The sequence below is a fragment of the Saimiri boliviensis genome, chromosome 11, assembly GCF_048565385.1.
Source record: "Saimiri boliviensis isolate mSaiBol1 chromosome 11, mSaiBol1.pri, whole genome shotgun sequence".
In the NCBI taxonomy this organism is placed as follows: Eukaryota; Metazoa; Chordata; class Mammalia; order Primates; family Cebidae; genus Saimiri; species Saimiri boliviensis.
Window position 1 is genome coordinate 90,258,015 of NC_133459.1, and position 23,644 is coordinate 90,281,658.

Below are 23,644 nucleotides of genomic sequence, written 5' to 3' on the forward strand. Positions count from 1 at the left end.
TCTTGAAAAGTACAAGGCACTCAGAAGGCCTACATTAATAGTTTCCAGCCACTTAGAGACATCAGAGGGGTTCCTGCCAAGGGTGCACTGACCTTTTTCATCTCACTGTCCTAGAGTTAGTGGGTCTGACTCTGGTCATCTTGAAGGAGGTGGATCATCCTTCCCTCCCTCTACTTCAGCATCCTGTGCATCCTCCTCAATGGTTTTGCCATGTTGTTTTCATAATGATTGTCCAGTTGATACTAAATCTTGAGAAAAAATTCCAAAAGAATATTTAATTCTTTTTTGGTCTCATATGTCAATTGCCCTTTTACACGAATCTGGGGCAGATCTAAGGGGCTTCTTAGATCTCATGTTTTATAGCACCACAGTCTCTGGATGTAGATCCTCAATGTCCACTTCTTAAAGATACATTCCATCCCACATTCTCTTCCTATGATGTAACTTCAAGACTGCTACTGTTGAATGTTCTAGTCCCTTTACTTTGTGTAGTGTTGTGACTATAGCTGATGTTTTACTCTAGCATAATAACACTTCTCCTGACTCTGTGGGAATCTTCACTGTGGAAAGGTAACTAACATGCTGTGAGCAAGCCCAAGTGGCTACCTGAAGAGGCCCTTTGAATATATTCGAGGTAACAGCCCCAACTGAGGAACCCCAGACATCAGTCAGGATCATCTTCTAGACTGGGAGAACATCTGTTGCCATTATTTAATTGGTGATCATGAAAATGACCATTTGGTAGATAGACAGACTCAATTGACTCACTAGAATCTGGGTTCTTATCAGAACTGGGTTTTGCTTGTTTTGTCTTGTTTTCTTTTTTCCTGACACTAATGTGTTCCCACTGTAACATGAGGTGATGATGTCTCAGGTCTAGGTTATCAGTGAGAATTCACAATCTGTGTGAATTTTAAGTATAAACACATGTTAAAGCAGACAGTCTGCTCCTCTGTCTATTTTCTCCTGGGTGATGCTGTTTGCTTTTTTAAACAGCTACAGAAGTCAATGTGGGTTAAACCTTTTGGGTTCTAGCTCAGGCATTGCTGGCAAGTTCTCAGAGAAGCAAGGCTCCTCAGGCTGCACCATTTGGCCCATGTCTGCAGATGGCTGTTCTATCTAGGTTTTTGTAAGTTCACTCTGATGTTCACACAGTGATAAAAATCACTTAATAATGCATTTCTCAGAATGTGTTTTTGTCACCATAGGAAACATGCCTGTTAAATCCTCATTTTTGCCCAAAGATTCAGTGACAATTTAGGTGTAAAATAAATGTTCCCCCTAAAGTGATGAGGTGCAGACTTTATTGTATCAATAGGAGGGAGCTCCCACACTTGCAAATGCATTGTACAAAATCCTGTCTGTCCATGATGTGCAAATTATGTTCCTGCCTGAGATCATTCAGCTGGAATCACACACCCACATATTTCCAGAATTCCATCCAATAAATTCACAAAGCAGTTGAAAATCACAATATACATTTTAGGTAATGGGCCATCAGAGATTATTTTAATTGTAGAAAAGCATACAAAAATATTTTGCATTTTACGTATTTTTTATTTAACTGTAATAAAGTGACACTAAAACAGAAAAAAAGCCCGAACAGTATGATTCCTTTGCTTGAACAGTGAAGGACTCCCTTGTACATGCAGTTCCCAAACAGTCAGCTTTCTTTATCTTGATCATCTGTGGCCAGTGTAAAGGAAAGGCCTGACAGGGAATTTTAAGGAGCCAGCCGGGTAACGCCATATGAGGGAATTCTTGGCTACATTCAAAAAACTCAGACTTCCACTTTCAAAATCCAGAAACACACCAACCCGGCCCAGAGGTTTCTCTACATAGTGAGGAAGCATTGGAGAGCTGGTCAAGAGATGGAAATGATGATTCACCTTCACACACAAAAGAAGAAATATGTCCACAGATGTAATCATGGTGCCATTCTTCCTTGTCTGGGAGTCCTTACAGACACCCAGAGCCCAGTCCCAAGAGTCGTCCACATCCAGCTCCCAATAGTGTTTCCCAGAGGAGAAGGCCTGGGCTCCCCATGCAGCAAAATAGTCAGGTCTGTCAGAATTCACAGATCCACCTTCCCGTTCAGGTCTAAACATCCAACTTCTCGCATCCTCAAACAGGCTGATACTGTGATTGCTTACTTCATAATTGAAGGAAATTTCCACTGTAGAAAAAAGAGAACGTTCCAGCGAAAAGCAGCTTCTACATTCTTAGGTTCAGATAAGAAAGAGACTCTCACTAGAAACCACAGGTCAAGATTAAAAGGCAACTTTTGTCTGGAAAAATGTTGGAATCAGAGGGTATTAGGATATCTGCATAAGTACATGGCTAAACTACAAGGACCACAATTTCTATAAACTCAAAAATATAAGGGGAGGTTTGTCATGCCTAAGTCTAGTCAGCTACTTCTTATAACAACTGAAAAACTGGAAGCTCTTGCACTGCATCCAAGTCCATGGCAATAAAATATATGTGCATTTCCTCTTCCCTGTCAGGGAAGAGCAGGAGGCTGGGGACAGGAGATGAGGTGGAGAGCCATTCTTACACCTAAATAAATTATCACTTTGCCAGAAATATGATCTGCCACTTAAGTAAGCAAATTCATACTTAAAGAGAAAATCTGAATCCATCTTCTGGAAAGTGCAGATTCCTTGCAGGAATTATCTGACTTTCATGCTGGATTTCAGCACAGACTTCTTTTATCTGCCTGATTGATCATGATCTGTCCTGGAGTTCTATCTAAGGGCTCATCAACCACCAAATCACTTTCCTATTGTTTGCAGATTCTCAGATTTGCATTGTTATTTAAGTTACTCATGGGTGTTTTGGTTGATTAAAATTACAAATGCTATGAAACTTCACCTGAAGTTTACTTAAAAAAAAAAACACTGTCACCAAATCACAATCATTAACAGCACTTAATTTGAAGTTGAAATGTCCTGAATTAACTCAGTTCTGTATACCTCATGTAATACTTGTATACATGAAATTTTGTCAGAGAATGTTTCTAAGTCCTAAGGAGCCATTCTGCATGTTTTATGTTTTTCTAAGTAATTTGTTATATGGCTGATTCTTATTACATTTTACCAGCTTTTAGTTTAGTCTCTTTGATGATAGTGAAACTATAAATATAAAGACATATTCACAAACTAGTTTCTTCCAGATGAAATATCATTACACTAGGAAAACTGCCCATAGAAACCATACTTGAAGACATTACATGTTTATCCCAGCAAGACGGCGACACTCACCTCGGAAGCGGTTGAGCCTGTGCACCAGTCCAGTGATGGGCCCTGCAGTTAACTCTGGATTCACAGGCTGGGGCATGTGCAGCAGCACGGACTCGCTCCTGCAAGGAAGCAGGTGCAGTTGGTTAACCTTTCTGGTGTCTGTGTTTAAGAAATAGATTCCAACAGGAAATCCTTCATTCAAACCCACTTCTGATATTGTCATGTAACTCCACAATCCTAGGATGGGTTTATGGCTCTCTTAGGGAATCTTTCTAAGGATTCACTCCATTTCTAACCTACTACCACTGAAAGATAATTGCCTCTCTCTCTATCTGCCACCAAATAGTTTGTTTCTAATTATGATTCTGAATCTTAAAATTAGGCAACTATATCCTAGTAACTTCTGCATTGAACTCTTCAAAACATTACCCCCTGAGTCACTTGGGAAAGTAAGAAAAGATTAAAATCTGATACAGGGCATAAGAAAACATTCAACATAACACACAGACACCTGAGTACACACACATACACACACAATCACACTGACACATTATGTTAACAAATTATGTTTTCACTTTGTTGAAAACAGCTTGATGTTTTTCATAGCACACCTTGTGCTTCGGCCTGCAATGATGACCAAAAACATACCTTGCCATGATGTCTCCCAAATCCTGTAAAGAGAGAGAGAAAAAAGATACTTCTTTAGAAAGTTGTTATTCTGGCTGGGTGTAGTGGCTCATATCTGTATTTCCAACGCTTTGGGAGGCCAAGGTGAATGGATCACCTGAGGACAGGAGATCCTGACTAGCCTGGCCAACATGGCAAAACCTCATCTCTGATAAAAATACAAAAAAATTAACTGGGTGTCATGGTGCATGCCTGTAGTTCCAGCTACTGGGGAGGGTGTGGCAGGAGAATTGCTTGAACACAGGAGGTAGAGGTTGCAGTGAGTTGAGATTAGGCCACTGCACTCAGACTGGGTGACAGAACAACACTCTGTCTCAAAAGAAGGAAGCAAATGAACACACAAGTTGTTAGATTCTACCTGTCTAGTCTTTAGGTTTTGAAAACTTTCGAAGTACTACATACTATCACTGCAGGTCTTTTAAAATGTATTCTCATTTCTCACATTAATACCAGTAAGACCAATTGACAGAATCTGTTTCTGATAAATTCAGGACCCTGGATCTGAGTGAGAGAGAAAGGTTGAGTAGTGACTGTGCATTGCTGCAGCTGTCTACAATGTGGTCTTTTTCAGGGCTAGTTCCTGAGGGGTAATGTGGCTCAAGTCAAGGGCATTTCAAACCTAGGACTGCCCAAAAAAAGGAAGAAGGAAATGTTAGTTTCTTCATAATTTCTATGTATCATCCAACATAGACAAAAATATTATTTTCACATGAATGTTTTCTCTTCCAGAGTTTTAATGAAATGAACTGGAGAAGAAAGCTTGAGGTGGAAAATGTTCTGTGGAAATCTATCTGCACAGCTCCATAAAGCTTTGTTTCTATGATTAGGTTAGGAGTTGTAGTTTATCTCTATAACTAGGTGGGAATGTCTATCACCATCAATGCAGGAGATGAAGTATGTCTTTGGTACCCAATGAAAAGCAAAGATGTAAATGTCAGCTAATATGAAGTGTCTCAAGGGACATCCTCAGTTCTTACCTGGAGCAGCTCCACATCTGGTTTATGACACATTTCCATTAGTTCCCGATACATTTTTTTCAAGTGCTGCTTCTTTTGATGCATGTTGATGCAACTTCTCTGGAGTTGTGAAAATATCTCTTGGTGTTCCTTGCACAGTCTCTCTAAATGTTGTTTTTCTTCCTTATGAATAACTGGATGCAGCTTCATATACTCAACCCTGATCATCTGTGCACGAAGAAGTGCATAGACCTGGAGAGACATGGATTTTGTAGGTTACATACCCAGGTCTACATCCACCTCACAGAACCCACTAATTCATCCTGACCTTTCCTTCGTTTAATTTTCATTCTTTACAAACACTAGGATAGTGTTTGTAAAACAAAAAAGATCTTCCTTAGGGGAGACCAGGATGGTTGAAAGGAAGCTTCTCTGGAGTGCAGCTCCCACTGAGTGAGACACAGAACCAGAGTGATATCCACAGTCCACCCATCTGACAAAGGGCTAATATCCAGAATCTACAAAGAACTAAAACAGATTTACAGAAAAAAAAACCAACAAACCCATCCAACAGTGGGCAAAGGATATGAACAGATACATTTCAAAAGAAGATATATGTGAGGCCAAGAAACATGAAAAATGCTCATCATCACTGGGCATTAGAGAAATGCAAACCAAAACCACATTGAGATACCACCTCACATCAGTTAGAATGGCGATCATTAAAAAATCAGGAGACAACAGATGCTGGAGAGGATGTGGAGAAATAGAAATGCTTTTACACTGTTGATGGGAGTGTAAATTAGTTCAACCATTGTGGAAGACAGTGTGGCCATTCCTCAAGGATCTAGAAATAGAAATTCCACTTGACCTAGCAATCTCATTACTCGGTGTATACCTAAAGGACTAGAAATCATTCTATTATAAAGACACATGCACACATGTGTTCATTGCAGCCCTGTGTACAATAGCAAAGACCTGAAACCAACCCAAATGCCCATTGATGATAGACTGGACAAAGAAAATGTAGCACATATACACCATGGAATACTATGCAGCTATTAAAAATGATGAGTTTGTGTCCTTTGTTGGGACATGGATGAACCTGGAAACCATCATTCTCAAAAAACTGACACAAGAACAGAAAATCAAACACCACATGTTCTCACTCATAGGTGGATGTTGAACAATGAGAATATGTGGACACAGAGATGGGAGCATCACACACTGAGGTCCATTGTGGGTGCTGGGGGGAATAGTGGGAGGGAAGGTAGGAGGGATAACGTGGGGAGAAATGTCAGTTATAGGTGATGGGGGATGGGGGCAACAAACCACCTTGCCATGAATGTACCTTTGCAACAATCTTCCACGACCTGCACATGTACCCCAGAACCTAAAAAAAGACCTTCCTTCAAAATGTTTATAATTCATCAATTCTTGAACACCTGCATAAAAGCCCTTTAGATTTAAATGTTTAAATATATGTCCTCTCAAATCTGAAATACCACTAGAAAACAAGTAAAATTTATCATTGATTGTTACATCATCATCAACAATATATATATTTGTTACTCAATTAGTCTGTAGCCTCAAATCTTTGTACTTCACAGCCTAAACAGTCATTCTTAGTAAATGTTGTCAGTATATTCTAATCAGGGTCAGAAGCCATCACACAAAAACGATCTCAATAAACATTGTAGCCCCCATCTCTGAAACTGACTACCTCTGCTCTGTCTCCTCCCTTCTTCTGTCTAAAGCTACAGTCTTACCTCACCATTCTAAGAACATGAATCTCCATTCCATTGTGTTTCTCCTCCCAATATTGACAAACTATTCTCTCACTCCCCTAGTCATTTTCATTTCTTCTCCTCAGCTTTTCATCATGTTACATTTTCGCCTACTCAAACAGCCATCATGGTCTGGGTCCTTTGCTATCAGATTTCACTAGCACGGGCATAGTTCTTAAATTACTGTTTCCACCCACTTTTTTCCCTAGGAGCAGCATCATATTTACTGCTAAATGCCTTTATTTCTCATTTATGTATTATTTAATCAGTATTACATAATTCATCTCATACAGAAACCTCTGCCTGAAATACTGATTAATTTTAAGCACATACTGGCCTCTCAGAATTTACATATATATGTATATATATATATATTTACTTATCTGAAAAACATTTCCAGAACACCTGAACAATTGTTATGTTGAACAGTCAGGTTGTTTTCCAGGCTATAAATAAACATATGACAAAATCTGGCATATGAGAATTTCAACTCAAGTTGCTAATATAAATGTTCTCGGCATGCCTGTCTCAAACATGTCCTGAAGACACATGATCTCATACTTACACTCCAGAGGATGCTTGTTTTTTCCTCCTCACTTAGATTTCTCTGATTTTCTTGAATTTTTTCCCATAAAATCCTCATTTGCTTTAAGAGCTTCTCCTGCAAAAGAATTATGAGGGTGAGCAACAGAAAATCAAATACCATAGATTCCATACTCTGAGTGAGATACGCAGGCAAGGGTTAAAATGTATGAACAGACTAGAGAGAGGAAAATAAACCAAGTTTTTTCACTGCTCATCCTCAGTATTTTCAAATCTGAGGTTTCAGATGTATAACAGTTTAGGGAACTGGTGAGTGAAGATTTCTTGTAACCTAGGTAATGATCAGTGAAACACCCTTCCACTATGCTGGCCGCCTGCTTTTGTCATTTGTCCAGTAATATTAAATATATTTCCAAAATGTATTTTCTTTGTTCTTGTAGTTTTGGTAGCTTTTCGATGCCTTTAGTGTTATACTGTAGAGTCAAAGTAATAGTGACATTCACTTAATCACCCTCTTTTTGGGTGCAGGCTTTGTGAAGGCAGGTATAGTTGCATATTGAATTCAAAATTTCATCATTGGTACCTCCAAAAGCACCTGGCACTCAGTAAAGGATGGAGTGATCACCACAATGGTTCTCATCTCCCTTCTCATCTCTTTAACTCCTCCACCCTCCAGCCTGCAGGTGATCCCAGCACTGTGTCTTACCCGGTGTTCTTCAGCTGCCCCTTCAATGGGACAGTGTTTGTGAGCCCCGTGCTCCTGAGAGTTAGAGCACAGTGAGCAGAGCAGACTCTTGTCCGTGGCACAGAACATCTTCTTTGTTTCCCTATGGGTCCCACATACTTGTGTCTCAGAGCTCAGGAATTGCCAGACACTGGCTTTCCTGGCAATCGTCACTAAATTCTTCAGAAAAATGTTAGTTTTGAAATCCTTTTGGTGTGATGGTTCCCTGCACGCAGGGCAGTTGGCAGGACTTTGGGCTTCTTCCCAGTAAAGGCAGAGGCAGGGTCTACAGAAGCTGTGCCCACAGCCTATGGTGACAGGGTCTACCAGGTAGTTCAGGCAGATGACACAGGTGAGTTCCTTCTGGAAGGCCTGTGGGAAGTCTGAGTCCATTTTCCTGAGGGAAGAAAACCACAAGAATTTAATCTTCTGCCTTGGAGAGACAAAGATCCAAGCAAAGTTTCAATCAGGTTGTGATCAAATAACATCTTTTTTTTATTTTTTTTCCTAGAGAAGAATTGGCTTTCATTTGCAATGACCGAGATAGGACAAATAGAAAACTGAGGCACTAAGAGCCATCAACCTCTGTAGAAAAATGTGATTGTTCTCCAATCAACGCACAACCAGCTTTCCGAACCCTACTCTTTTGCACAGAAGAATGTCAGTTTTTTGAGGTGTTAGTGTCCACCAAGTTGCTTGGGCTTCTAGGATTTAATCAAGCTATCAACTCATGGGGTAGTTACACTCTAAATTGCCAGGGACTGGTTTGGAGAAGGGATGCTAACTAAGCTCTTCTACTCTCATTGTTTGATTTAACTGTAACAAGGATCCCTCAGAGTTGTCCAGAGGGCCCCTGCTTGAAAATAAAGCAGAAGTCATTCTTTGTCCAAAATCAGGCAAAGCTAGCCTTTACACTCCAAGGCAAAACAAACCAAGGTATAGGTACTTCTCCAAGATAGAACAAACAATCATTTTTTAGGCTGCTGTGTTCATTCAATCAACAAAAACTTTGTGGTATGTTTACTATTCCTGGACTGTCTGTTAGTTTGGGGATACATTGATAAAATATAGAAGGGTATACAGAGGATAGAAATGTTTTCTAAGCCCTTTGGAAGCATTGTCATTACTCTTTCACACAGTCAGAAAAATACTCAGTATCATGCAATAATGAAAGGCACTAGACAGTAAGGTGGTGCTTTAAATGGAAGGGGTGGGGGGGGAAGAAAACGTAGGCCAGGCAAGGTAGCTCAAACTTGTAATCCTAGCATTTTGGGAGACCAAATCAGGCAGATTTTTTGAGCTCAGGAGTTCTAGACTGGGCGACATGATGGCAAAGTGTCTAGATCAGCCTGTCTCTAAACACACACACACACAGCCGGGCCTGGTGGTTTATGCCTGTAATCCAAGCACTTTGGAGGCCAAGGCAGGTGGATCACTTGAGGTCGGGAGTTCAAGACCAGCCTGACCAACATGGTGAAACCCCATCTTTAAACACACACACACACACACACACACACACACACTATATAGATTATATATGTAAAGCCCAACATGGTGGTCCATGCCTGTAGTCCCATCTACTTTGGGGGATGAGGCTGAAGAATTGCTTGAGGTATTAAGTAGAGCCAGTAGTGAGGATTATTTCCACCACTGCACTCTAGGCTGTGTGTCCCTGTCTAAAACAAAGAAAGAGACAAAGAAAGGAAAAATCTAAAATCCTGGTTTCTACACAGTATAAATACAGAAACCCTCTATTTCTGATATTTCTGCATAGTTGCCAGTGAGACTTTCCTACATGGATAGCCATTTCTGACTTTCTTCCACAGAGGAACTGAGGTTTCTGAAGAGACTTTTACCGTGTTTTAGAAAAAAATGTTTGCCCAAATCATTCAAAGCACTCTACCTATGTACAGGCATACATTGCAACATAGGCACATTTTCCCTAGTAGAGTAGAATATAACACATTTATACACATAGATTACAACACTCCTAACCCATTTACAGAGTCTTCAGAGATTGAAGATTTACTAGATATTTGGAAACTACTGCAAAATGATTATAATCTATAAAACAACTAAAAAATACGTTAAGTAAAAAATTAATCATAACATTAATTTGAGAATCATGCAGCAAGACAGATGACAAAAATGTTTAATTTGTAAATAGGTTAAATGGAGCTTGTAAACCTATGGGTTATGTTTAAAATAATTTAAAAAAAGAAATGGAGCTGTTTTTAAAACTCAGAAAATGATATCATTTCATCTAAAAAAAAAAAAAAACCTAAGTTTGCAGATAAAGTCCCCAAATTTTGTTTGTTTTGGTTTGTAACCTAATAGCAGCTCCTACTCTGGAAAGTGTACACTTACCTCAGAAATAGATATACGTTCTCACCAAAGCTTGCTGTCCAAAAAGATGAAGTCAGCTCAGGGATCAGGGTCTCACAGCGCAGTGGCGGTAGCTTTTGGAAGTCTCCAAGGCCAGTTGCAAAGCCACTCTGTGGGTGCTGGAGAAGAATGAGCTTGGCTCCTGCGGTGTCCTTTTATACGTCTCTGAAGACCACACCCCTTTCCTCTAATTGGATTTCAGAGGGCGTAGGTGGGTCTTAACATAGTTGATTAAGTTTCTTCAAAACAAAAGGTTTTTTTTTTTTTTTTTTTTTCCCTTAATGACGTGTTTTCCTTAATTCCTGTGTTGCCCAGGCTGGAGTGCCGTGAAGCTATCGCAGTTCACTGAAACCTCCGCCTCTGAAGTTCAAGCAATTCTCCTGCCTCAGCCTCCCAAGTAGCTGGGATTACAGGTGCCCGCTGCCAGGCCTGGCTAACTTTTTTTTTGCATTTTTAGTAGGAGGGGGTTTCACTATGTTGGCTAGATTTATCTGGAATTCCTGATCTCAAGTGATCTGCCTGCCTTGGACTACAAAAGTGCTGGAATTGCAGCCCGAGCCACAGCCCCCAGCAATTCACTTTCATGGTAATGTAAGAATTTAATCTAAGGATACTCCTGGCCTCCCCACTCCAGAAGGAATATTTCTCCTTCTCCTTGTGCTACAGATGAAGCCTTCCAAGGGCCTCTCAGCAGCCGTGGGACATATGATTCCCTCCTATATTACCTGGCTCTGCTCATCCCAGCTCAAGGGGAATAGGGAGAAAGTCTAGAAAGCTCTAGCCAGGTGCAGTGGCAGGCACCTGTAGTCCCAGCTACTATGGAGGCTGAGGCGGAAGAATCGCTTGTGCCTGGGAGGTGGAGGTCGCAGTGAGCCGAGATCATGCCACTGCAATGATATAGTGAGTTTCTGTCTCCAAAACACATAAATCAATAAATAAATATAAAAAAATTGATGATTAGGAATACAATATACTAAGATATTTATGACAAAATATAAAGTAAGCAGAAAGCATATAAAATTGTAAATAGAATTTGATTACTTTAACAAATATAGAAAAAATTAAAGGGATTCAATCAATTAGTATAATAATTGTGTTATCTTTAGGGAAATATTGGGAGAATTGTTTTCTTATTGTTTATAATTCTTCCCAATTTTTTTTTGTGGGTAAGAAGTCAATAACGAGAATAACACTTTTAGTAGATTTCAAACACGGTGTATTCCATGAAGCTGATTTTCTAACTTGAAAAGAAAAATGATGTTTTCCCTCCTTGACAAAATGCCTCATCATTAGAAACATGGTTTGTTTAGGACACATAGCTTTTTCTTCCTTATTTCTATATTTGTTTCATTTTCTCCAAATAATAGTAAAGATCCAGTCTGTGTCTCTATTTGATGTTTACAATTCCTGAAACAACTGAGCAGTGCATTGCACATAATAATTTCTCACTAAGTAAATTAAGCTAAATGTTGAATTTCCATCCAAACCTTTGAAACCAAAGGAAGAACTGTGTCTTCATCCTTCTTTTCTTCTATCATTTCTTTCCCCTGTAACAAAGGATACAGCGTGTTAACACAAGATACAGAGAAAGAGAATTTGTGTGTGTGTGTGTGTGTGTGTGTTTTATATGTGTACATGCTTTACATATGGTAACCACATCAATTTTTGTATTTGTAGCAATGCCTTGTAATTTTGATTCAGAAGCCCATAGCATTTTATTAAAATTATGTTTCATTTGATTGTCTCATCTGTTTATGGGAGCTGCTAACAGGGATTCTGTGTTTCATTTACCATATACTATTACAAAATGTGAGTTCATGATACTAAATTCATAAATATTGAACATAGCCAAAATTCAAATTATGGGGGTTTTAGTTATTTATATTTTTCCTTTGTCAACAGGGTACAACTGAAATAACAATATGGACCTCCTATTTCATTCTAAAACTAGTACTGATTTAGGCAAGTTACTTAACTCCTGATCTTTTTTTTGTCTCAGCTACGAAATGGGGCTTCTGCCCTGCCCAACTTGCAGAATTGCTCTGAAGATTAAAAATCACATATTGTGTAAATATTCAATACAATAATTGGCTCATAGAAAATGATCAGCCAGTTGTAAATGCTAACTGTTAGTAAAACTAAATTACAAAATGAAAGTGCTAAATTAATGAATAACATAATTAATCCTTTCTTAATGGAATGATTGCTTCTCATTGGTTAATTAAGTTGTGACGGAATTGGTATGTTGAATTCAGTGACTCAGAGTTCATCTACTCAGGGCATGTTGACACACTTTCAGTTATGTTGAATCACTCTTATGGCAATAGCAACCCCATCACTCCTTTTGGAATGTGAGTTCTGTGAAAGTGTTTAAATCACAGCAGGCAGCCAAATATTGTAGAAAGACTGAAATAAATGCTATGTTGCATGTTCCTAACAGGTTTAGCTTTAAAAATAAGAATATTATTAGTTAACATTTGGTAAATACTTACAATTTGTCAGGCATCTTACTAAACATTAGTAGGTTGTCTTATTTTAATATTGATATTACTTCTGTGAGTAGATTACTAGGATACCTAGGTGAAGAAAGTCTTGTCAGTATTTGCATATCTGGGGTTATCAGTTATTTATTATTCTGGCATAAATAATAATCACTATCATTTTTCCCATTGGCATATGCAGCTGTTTCTGTGCTTTTAAAAGCCTCAGCACAATAGTGTTTCGTAAGACTTAAAAATATGGTACCTGTGTATGCTATCGTTCTTAATTTGCCTATAATAGGATGTTAAAATATACATTTAATGCTTGCAAAATAGTGACTTGAATTGTACAGGTCTACTTAAGCACATTATTTATTAAAAATAAATACAGTCAGCCCTTTCTATCTGTATATTTTGCATCAGCAAGTAAGGGTGGATAGAAAATACAGTATTATTCACTGTAATCCCAGGTACTTAGGAAATCGAGAAAGGAGGATTGCTTGAGCCCAGGAGTTTGAGGCTGTAGTGAGGTGTGAGCAAGCCTCTGCAATCCAGCCTGGTGAGAGATCTATCTCTTTAAGAAAACAGAATACAATACAGTATTGAAAGCAAGGAACCACATATGTGAATGGCCAACATTTTACTTTTAAAGATGGTGAACTAGCCGGGTGCGGTGGCTCAAGCCTGTAATCCCAGCACTTTGGGAGGCCGAGGCGGGTGGATCACAAGGTCAAGAGATCGAGACCATCCTGGTCAACATGGTGAAACCCCGTCTCTACTAAAAATACAAAAAATTAGCTGGGCATGGTGGTGCGTGCCTGTAATCCCAGCTACTCAGGAGGCTGAGGCAGGAGAATTGCCTGAACCCAGGAGGCAGAGGTTGCGGTGAGCCGAGATCGCGCCATTGCAATCCAGCCTGGGTAACAAGAGCGAAACTCCGTCTCAAAAAAAAAAAAAAAAAGATGGTGAACTATAACTTGCCAAATTATTTTTTTGTTTTCAAACATATTTTTAAATATTAGTATTGCATACAGAAAATGATTTTGCTAAAAATATCACAAAGTAGAAAAGACACAAATCCAGTAAAAAGGCTCTAAAGTGAGTGACTTTATTTCTGTGGAACAAATCTCAACAATCATTTTTCATTTAGCTTTGTTATGTTACAACTTTCATCACAGAATGATACTCAGGACACGAGCCTGAATCTGAGAAGCTCAGATGTAGCTAATAAAGAACTAACAAAAAATATAAGATAAGAGAATTATGAATGTGTTTCTAAAAACAAACAAAAAAAATAAAGCAGAACTGATACATTCCATTTGGACTCTTAGACATGATTTTTGGAATTATTTTCTGTTTTATATTATTGCCTACTTCACTGTCTTAACAATGTGAAGATCAGGATGTCAAAGGGCATGAAGCATGTGGTGAGAGTTATATTATGCTAGTTAGCCCAAGGGGACGAGATGTGGCTTCAGATTCCACATACTCAGCTACATTTCCTCACTGAGGCACGGGAAGGTGATCCAGAACATCTTATCTGGCTCTGTGAATGCTGTACTTAAATTATTCTGAAAATCACTCGAAAAGATGAAATATTAAATAATTTTCACTACCATCTGGATTATTATACTGATATATCAATTTGATTTGTTGAGTGGTTTGTTCACCGTCAGCCTGTTAATTCCACAGAAGAGGGACAACTTTTTATATATGCATGTCTTTTCTGCAGGACTTGAGTATGCACAAATTTTGATATTTATCCAAGTCCTGGACCCAATCCCCATAGATGACTGATTAAAATCAGTTTTGTTCTGAAATTTTATTTTGTGTATGGAAATACATTTTCATGAAACTAAAACTATATTCGTTTTATTTTGCTTTCCAATATTTTTGAGAATGATTAATGATCACCTGATGTTTCTGTAATGAGCATTTATTGATCTTTAGGGTTACCAGATAGACTTTTTTATAGGTAGGAAAAGAAAAAATGACTCCCTCTTACAATATCAATTTTCCTCTTTTTTGTCCTGTGGAAAAATATCATAGTTGATTTCTTGTAAGCCATTAGAACATTTCAAAATATATGTAGTAAATGATAAATATAATATATTCTCATGCAACGTAATATAATTTTTGCGTATCTTTATTTTCAGAATTTTTCTGTTTCTTATTTTAAAAGAATATATGTTTATTTTAGAAAATGTAAAGATCAAGAAAGCCACGGCAGAAATTAAACATCTCTCTAGTTCCATCAGAAAAATCATAAAAGGATTATATTCTTATGTGTACAATTCTGGCCCCTTTCCTATTTTAAATATATTTTTGTTTATGTATACACAAAACCCAGTAAATCCTTCTATATGTAATGTATATAATAAACATATATATATATATTTTTTCTATGTTTGGTATTTAGAGGTGCTTTTCCTCCTACATCTTGACTATCACAATTTTTTCTACCAAACATTGACCATCTCCAGGTTGATCTTATATGTATCGCAGAAGGGGTTAGGTCATTGGACAGCCAGAAATGACTCTGTCTTTCTGTCCAGGGATTATCAAAGAGTTGGGCTCAGGAATAAGAGGATGTTTTAGAAAGTTTGATTGGTTGGGCAATGGCAGCATATTTTTAACTTACCCATTGCCCCACTTATTTTGTTGTTGTTCTTAAGCTACAGGTTCTCACACTGTCTCCCAAGCTGGAGGTCAGTGGTGGAATCTTAGCTCACTGCAGCCTCAAACACCTGTGCTCAATCAATCTTCCCACCTCAGGCTCCAAAATCACTAGGACTAGTCACGTGCCACAATGCTCAGCTAACATTTGTACTTTTATTTGTTGAGATAGGGTGTCCCTATGTTGCTCAGGATGGTCTCCAACTCCTGGCCTCAAGCAGTCCTCCCACCTCAGCCTCCCAAATTTATGAGATTAAAAGCATGAGCCACTGCTCTGGAGCTTATTTATTTACGTCAGAGTTTGTTCTTCTCTTCCCGGTCTATTGCATGAACTATCTTAGCTCCTACTGTAAAATATTCTTCTGCCGTGGTCATGTGAAACATTACAAAATTGTTTCTGATGATTCTTCATGTTTTATGTCACATATTCTAACATGATAGTGTGACTTTTTAAAAAAGAACAAAAAAATAAAATTTTGGCTAATCACAAACAAGACTTTAATGATCACTGTTGTGCTATAACTTATTATAATGCATTAAAAAATCAGGACTTATTTGTAATGTGCCTTGAGACAGATACTTCAGTCACTTGATTTCTCAGACCTCAGTTTTCTTCTCTGTGAAATACTAATACAAACTGTGTGTAATTTATTTTGAAGAATTTGGAAAATTGTAACTAAATACTCTTATCAAGAATGATTGCTGTGTTTTCTATATTGTTACTGTTGTAGCACTGAACCACTTACCACTTTAAGTTTTTGCTCAAAGTGAAAATATAATTAATTAATATGTATTTCACAGACTATCTTTTTTTTTTTTTTTTTTTTTTTTTTTTTTTTTTTTTTTGAGACAGTCTCTCTCTATAGGTCAGGCTGGAGTTCAGTGGCATAATCAGCTCACTGCAACCTCTGCCTGCCGGGTTCAAGCAATTCTCCCTCCTCCTGAGTAGCTGGGTCTACAGGCATGCGCCACCATGCCTGGCTAACTTTTTGTATTTTTAGTAGTCGGGGTTTCATCATGCTTTCCAGGCTAGTCTCGCACCCCTGACCTTGTGATCAGCCCACCTCTGGCTCCCAAGCGGCTGGGATTACAGGCTTGTACTACCTTCCCTGGCCAGACTAGTCTTTAGAGATGATTGAATGTGGAAGTTCAGTTGACAAGTGACTTGTTCAAATTGTTAAATTAGAAATATTCAATGTTAAAATGGTAGCATGCTCTTGTGTTTCTCTTCTGTAACATTTAGGCAACTAATAAAGACCATACTGTTTTATCAACAGGCATGTCATCCATGCTTCAAGCAGCCACAGCAAGTATTCAAGGGAGTCATTTTCAGGAATTTCTGATGCTCTGTTTGATATTGAAACCAAAGTGGATCTTTGCAAAACTAAGGGAGAAGTGAAGAGAAAGACTGCTGTTGCAGCCTTCACAGTGCAGGCAGCTGCAGAGGCTTTGAAAGAAGCAGCCTGAGAGGGTTCTTTAGAGAATCCATAGAGATTTTTGTGGTATATCATTCAGAAAGGCTTATGATGGGTATATTGGTGAAGTTTAAAGGAATATATTAGAAATAAAGCTAGACATTATATACAGTCATGTGAGTGTTCATATATTTATCTGTGTATATATTTTTCTTTTATTTCCTTGTTATGGACTAAAAATAAAAAAAATCAGGCAAAAAAATAATAATTATTCTGAAATGGAAGAATCAAACTCAGTAAAACATCCAAGGGGAATGGGTAAATATGGTAAAACTCTCATCTGGCATTATCAGGGAATCAAGTCTAATCTGTTCATGTCACTTCACACATAGGAAAGCATCAGTGTGTCCTAGAGCGCACTGGGGAACATGCACAACTGCTCCAAGGCGGAGGCCTCACGCCCTGCCTGGCCCCCCAGGGCTCAGAGGATCACTAGCTCAGCACATGGTTGAGAAACTAATTAAATTACACTTTTAGTAAATGTAATCACTCTATAGCATAAGAAATAATTTTTTATTAAAAGTATTTTATTTATATAAAACACTATCATATAACACACAAGGTAGAGAAAAATAGTAATGAAGTGAACATTTGTGAACCTACTAGCTATATTAAGAAAATAATATTTTCAATATCTTTGGGTCCCCCATGTATTCATGACAGTTGTGCTTTTTCACTTTCTTGAATTGTTATGTTTATTTCCTGTTATTCTTTATGATTTTATCATACATGGCTTTATTCTTTACATGTTTTATGTTTGTGTTTTATGTAGTTTACTATTTTTTATAAATGCAATCATGCCATGTATATTTTTATGGTACTTGATTTTTTTCCACAGGTTTTTAAGTGTTCAGATAGATAGATAGCATTTATTCAAATGAAAATAAGATTCATGGACCATCAAGACAGAAAAAATACATAATAATGTGAATAAGGAAAATTAATATAAAGAATGATTAATTATAAGAGAATTTGAGCAATGAAATATTGTCTAGTAAAATGTAAGGAGAAGTCTAAATAATATGTGATGAGCACATATAAGGAATTGCCATTGTTTCCAGGGTGAAGTTTGAGAAGCCAATGAAGAGTCCCCTCACATCTTGCCCTCACTGAATGTTGAAAGTTGCTGTGGTGTTGCACGTGAAAAACTTTTGGTCAGTCTGAAAAGTATCACTTGCTCAGAGGAAAGAACCTGGTACCTGGTACCCAGAAGTGCCCGGATGTGACTGGGAGGTATCCGTAGGTTGCGAGCAGGTGCTCACAGGTAGAAAGCTCATGCAGTGCCTGCCAAGCCCAGATGATGTGAAAATGGTCATGGAGATGTATAAGCTGTCTCTGGAGATTGAACGACTTGAGAAAGAGAGAGACAAATCGGTGAACAACCATCAGAAATTTTCTGAAAAAGAGGAAGCAAAGGACTTATTTTTTCCTTTAAATCAATACACAGAACCTTCATTCATCAACTCTAGTCTTCGTTAAGCACAATCACTCTAAAAAGTGTCTGGGCTAGGAGAACTTTCTTATTACTGCGAGAGAAAATGTGTAATTATTGGTAATCTAGCCTTTTGTGGCTCATATGTCTACTTTCCTGGACTTGAAGTACTGGGGGTGGGTGGCACAGAGTAGGCCATGGCCGAGGCGTCGCCACAGCCCGGACGGTGCTTCTGCCACTGCTGCTCCGTGGAGATCGTCCCACGCCTGCCGGATTATATCTGCCCAAGATGCGAGTCTGGTTTCATCGAGGAGCTTCCAGAAGAGACCAGGAGCACAGAAGATGGTTCTGCCCCCTCCGCAGCCCTCACGGACTGGAACCGGCTGCCTTTGGAGAACGTGGACCAGTTCCTCAGGACCTCAGGGCTACAGTTTGCTTTCGGCATCGTTGACGACAGCTTCGAGATCCCCACGCTCCCTCCGGGGGCGCAGGCTGACGACGGCAGGGACCCCGAGAGCCGGGGGGAGCGAGAGCCCCAGTCCCGGCACCCGCCCCTGGCAGCCCCGCGCCGCCTCCCCACGCGGTGGGCCACCGGCCGACACGAAGGCGCCCCCACGCTGGAGGGGATCGTCTGGCGCTGACGGCACATCACGCCCGCCGCCATCCCCAGCCTCGGTCCCTGGGGAGCTCTGCCCTCCAACCCCGTGGACTGCGGCCTGGACGCCATCCTCACACAGCCGCTCAACTCAATCCGTTTGAAAACGCGGGCCCCCCACCGGCAGACAGAGAAGACCCAGGCCCTCCCCACCGTCCCGGCCCCGAGGAGCACTAGGCTCCGGGCGGGAGTGCCCGTGTGCAAGGACGACTGTGCGCCGGGCCAGCGCGGGCGGCGGCTGCCCTGCACCCCATGGTCCGCGACGGCCGCGTGGTGCCCTGGCGGGAGCAGGGCAGTGCCCACCCGCCCGCCAGCCCCAACCTGCCCCTTCTCCCGCCCTCGCCTCTGTCCCCACAAAGCACGACGGCTGCCCCGTCTGCCGGAAAAGCCTCACGGGACAGAACTCGGCCACGAACCCCCTGGGCCTGGCGGGGGTAAGCGTCTCCTCGTCCTCCTCCGCCTCCAGCTCGCCCGGCAACGAGAACGCCGCAAGTAACTCCTGAGCCCGCGTCTGCCGGCACCCACCCCTGTCCGCACCCACTCCTGCCCGGGGGACCCGAGGCTCTGGGGAAAGTGTGGGGCCTCTGCCCCCTACCCTCAGCCGGCTCCACGTGGCCCTCGCAGACCGTGTGGGCCAGCGGCGCCGCCCTTGGCTGGTCAGCACCGCAGGCCCGGCCTGTACCAGGGCAAGACCCGAGCCTGGCCCACGGGCCCCCTGGCTTGGGAAGGCATGGGTCATACGGCCCCCTGCTGGGGCACCCCAGCCTCCCTGTCCTCTCTGTCTAACCGCACCTTCTAAACGTTCAGTGGCGGAAAGATTTTTATAATTTTAAATTATTACTGCTTTGAAATAAATGGACGTTTTCACTCACATGCTGGCCATGCATGAGCTGTGGCAAGATGGGACCCAGCTGCTCCACCAGTGCTGCGAGCACCGCCAGGACAGGCCGTGTGGGCCCCCCAGCCTCTGCCTCGGCTGCCTCCACAACCCAGAGTTTGGGGGCTCGGGACCATGAGGATGACCAGCAAAATTCAAGAACAAAACTGCTACAGCAGACTTTTTTAAAGGAAAAAATATGTGTATCTTGAAAGTTATTTAAAATGCACCGCTTACAAAGGAAAAAAAAAAAACAAACTTGGTTTCAATCCACACTTCAGCCCTCCCTGGAAACTTGCCTTCTGGGCCACTTGTAAAGCTGTTTAGGTAGAAACGTCATCTCTGAGGTGCTCCACTGCAAATTTGAAAAAAGGCCAGTATCAGAAGAAGCTCTTGGCTGCTGAGCTCTCCTGGTCACCATGAACTTGAAGAAGTGAGTGCTATAGCAGCAGCCTTAACTACAGAATCTGGGAACTGGTGTAACCCTGCATACCATCTGGGCCAGATACCGGAGATGTCATTTCCAAAGCAGACTGGAAGCACGTTTTTGGAATTCTCTCCAATGTCTTCTACTAAAAAAGACTGACATCTTAACACTTGACTATATATATATATATATAAAGGGTCTAGATCTATTTATGTAAATAATCAAGAGCGAGTTTGTAGTGGATAACCCAAGTTTGGATAAATGGTGCATAATAAATTTATTCATTTTTGCTGTTGTACATTGGATTTATTTTTGTATTTTGGTTTTGTGAGCATGTCTGCTCATGCAAATAATCAAGAGATTCTCTTTCCTGACAGCATCTTCCGATAGGTGGAATATCTGGGTTATAAAATTTGTGGATTGTCAATTCTACTGAGCAATGCCACTTACTGTTTTAAAGTGATTTCATTTATATTTCTACTAACAGGGTAATCATATTACATAAAAATAATAGAAGTATGGTTGATTGTGGCAAGTTAAAGAAATATAAATAACTCACTCTTATTAAAATCCAAGGGGCGCAGTGGCTCACGCCTGTAATCCCAGCACTTTGGGAAGCCGAGGCGGGTAGATCATGAGGTCAAGAGATTGAGACCATCCTGGTCAACATGGTGAAACCCCGTCTCTACTAAAAATACAAAAAAATTAGCTGGGCATGGTGGCGCATGCCTGTAATCCCAGCTACTCAGGAGGCTGAGGCAGGAGAATTGCCTGAACCCAGGAAGCAGAGGTTGTGGTGAGCCAAGATCGCACCATTGCACTCCAGCCTGGGTAAGGAGCGAAACTCTGCCTCAAAAAATAAATAAATAAAATAAAATCCAAGGGATTTGAAGGAAGAACAATTTATACATTGAGCATCAAATACTTCAAATAAGTTTTGGAAGACATCCAGAGGAGTGTAACTACTTTCTTGTAGTTTATCAAAATCCCGTAATAAGGTTAAGCAGGTAGGAATATAGGCACATTTATATTTCAGAAAGCATTCTGGCCTAGATGAAATAGAAGGGCTTCAACCCAGCAAGAGAACAGAACTAATGTGTGTGTGTGTGTGTGTGTGTGTGTGTGTGTGTGTGTGTGAAAAACAGTCTCACTCTGTCGCCCAGACTAGAGTCAGTGGCACAACCCCAGCTCAGTGCAACCTCTGTCATTTGGGCTCAGGCAATCATCCAATTTAAGACTCCCAAGTAGGTAAGATTACAGGCGTGCACCATCATGCCTGTCTAATTTGTGTGTGTGTGTGTGTGTATGTGTGTGTGTATGTTTTGTGGAGATGGAGTTTCACCAGGTTGCCCAGGCTGGTCTTGAACTTCTCGGCTTGACTAGTCTATCTATCCAGGCCTCCCAAAGTGCTGGAATTACAGGCATGAGCCACTATTCCAGGTCCTAAAATCTTTTCTCATGGCAACTGCTGTCACGTAAACTTTACCCTCAGAAAAGATAAGACTACCCTCATCTGTTGGATTTCAGTTTAGGTGTTACTTCTCTTAGGAAGACTTTCAGGATGACTGTCCCTTCCTTTGTATCACCTACTAGACCATGAGCTCCTTAAGGATTGAGTTTTCATTTTTTAAATTTTTTAAAAAATTTAATTTTCGGGACTTGTGCAGAACATGTAGGTTTGTTACTATTTTGGCTCCAATCCCTACCAATATGGAGAGTCCATAGTAGACACTCATTTTGTGAGTAACCAGAGAAGTGCACACATGAGATCCTCTGAGACATTCTGGGCTTTGAACGGAAGAGCTACACTGCATTGTAGGAATTGCACAATGCCTTTGTTATGGGGTTTGGCTGAGCATGCCAACAGACTTTTTGTGATGTCATTGATAGAGAGTTGGACAGTGTTATAGATGTGGGACAAGGTGAATATTATTATTCTATAAAATGCACCAAAACCTGCACAATACTTGAAAGCTGTGTAAACTTCCAATCAATTCTGCCAGCATGCAAGAAGCATTTCCCGCAAAATATTGTATGCAGTTCTGTGGCTTAGGAACATACTTTGGCAACATATTTAATATCACTGAGAGAAAAACAGTTTTCAGAGACAGACTGCCTGGGTTCAAACCCTACTTAATTTGAATATAACTATTCAAATTATTGAAGTTTTCTGTTCTTACATTTATTAATCTTTAAATGAGTATGAAATATTATTTATCTCATGGGGTTGCTGTAAGAATTAAGTAAGCTAGTACTTAGAACAGTTTTTAGCATATAATTTGTAATTAATAAATGTCTGATATTTTCATTTGAATGACAGTATTTTTTAGTTGGGTAATGAAATACTGCTTTTTCTCTCTTACCTATTCTGCGTGATGACACAGTTGTAGTATAATAGATGGTAACTTCAGCCTCTAGCACTAAAGTTTGCAACGATTGCTCATTCTTTTTTATGCATCTCATAAGTGCTCATTGTTTATTTCTGTCTAATTCAGGGCATTCTACACAACACAGCATTGAATTTTTACTGAAAAGTGAGAGTAGTAGAAAGCCTTTCTTTTCTACACTTAGGTAGATAATATACAACATTTTAAGAAGTGTTTGAAGCAGTTTTCAAAAAGCAACATTTATGGAAGACTCTGCATATATGTATCTATGATTACCTTTTCTAACTTTTTTGGATCTATCTTTTGAAGCATAATGCTGATCAAATGACACCTCAGAAAACATACTAATTTGCAATGCCATGGATTGATTAAAAAGACAGCCACTGCATCTTTTACTAGGACATGCTTTTATAAGGTTTATAATTGTTTTAATGTCTGTTAATATGTAAATGGTGACTTTTATTTAGATTTTTACTTTTTCAGTTTCTAGCAAGGTTTGTTAATTTTTAGTTTATAGAAATGACCAAAATCCGCAAACTTTAGATAATCTGTTAATACAAGTATGTGTAAACATTGGTGATTTATTAAATCATGGTAAACAACGACAAAATCTGCTAGTATGGCGACTGTGTTAAAAAATATCTTTTATACACTATTAAAGATAATTATGCATATAATTATTCTGTAAATAGCAGCTGGGTGCCTTGGCTAAGGCCTGAAATTCCAACACTTTGGGAGTTGGAGGCAGATAGATCACCTGAGGTCAGCAGTTTGAGACCAGCTTGGCCAACATGGTGAAACCCCCATCTCTACTAAAATTACAAAACTTAGCCAGGAATGGTGGCAGACACCTGTAACCCCAGCCGCTTGGGAGACTGAGGCAGGAGAATTGCTTGAATCTGGGAGGCAGA

General features: G+C 40.0%; 2 protein-coding genes and 1 pseudogene across 4 annotated transcripts in view; 2 read left to right on the plus strand and 1 right to left on the minus strand.

The window, feature by feature from the left end:
- The window catches only part of LOC141579894 (tripartite motif-containing protein 64-like), a 56,580-nt gene that overhangs the window by 27,956 nt on the left and 4,980 nt on the right, over positions 1 to 23,644 (plus strand). The gene's annotated exons all lie outside the window — the stretch shown is intronic.
- On the minus strand, positions 1,674 to 10,493 carry LOC141580298 (tripartite motif-containing protein 43-like). The gene is made up of 7 exons (XM_074381162.1): positions 10,307 to 10,493; positions 7,922 to 8,336; positions 7,238 to 7,333; positions 4,907 to 5,137; positions 3,891 to 3,913; positions 3,264 to 3,361; positions 1,674 to 2,176 (listed from the first exon to the last, which is right to left on the minus strand). The coding sequence occupies exons 2-7, from the start codon at positions 8,330 to 8,332 to the stop codon at positions 1,683 to 1,685; spliced, it is 1,353 nt and encodes a 450-aa protein (XP_074237263.1). The 5' UTR covers positions 8,333 to 8,336; positions 10,307 to 10,493; the 3' UTR covers positions 1,674 to 1,682.
- LOC141580417 (E3 ubiquitin-protein ligase RNF126-like) lies at positions 18,540 to 19,571 on the plus strand (annotated as a pseudogene).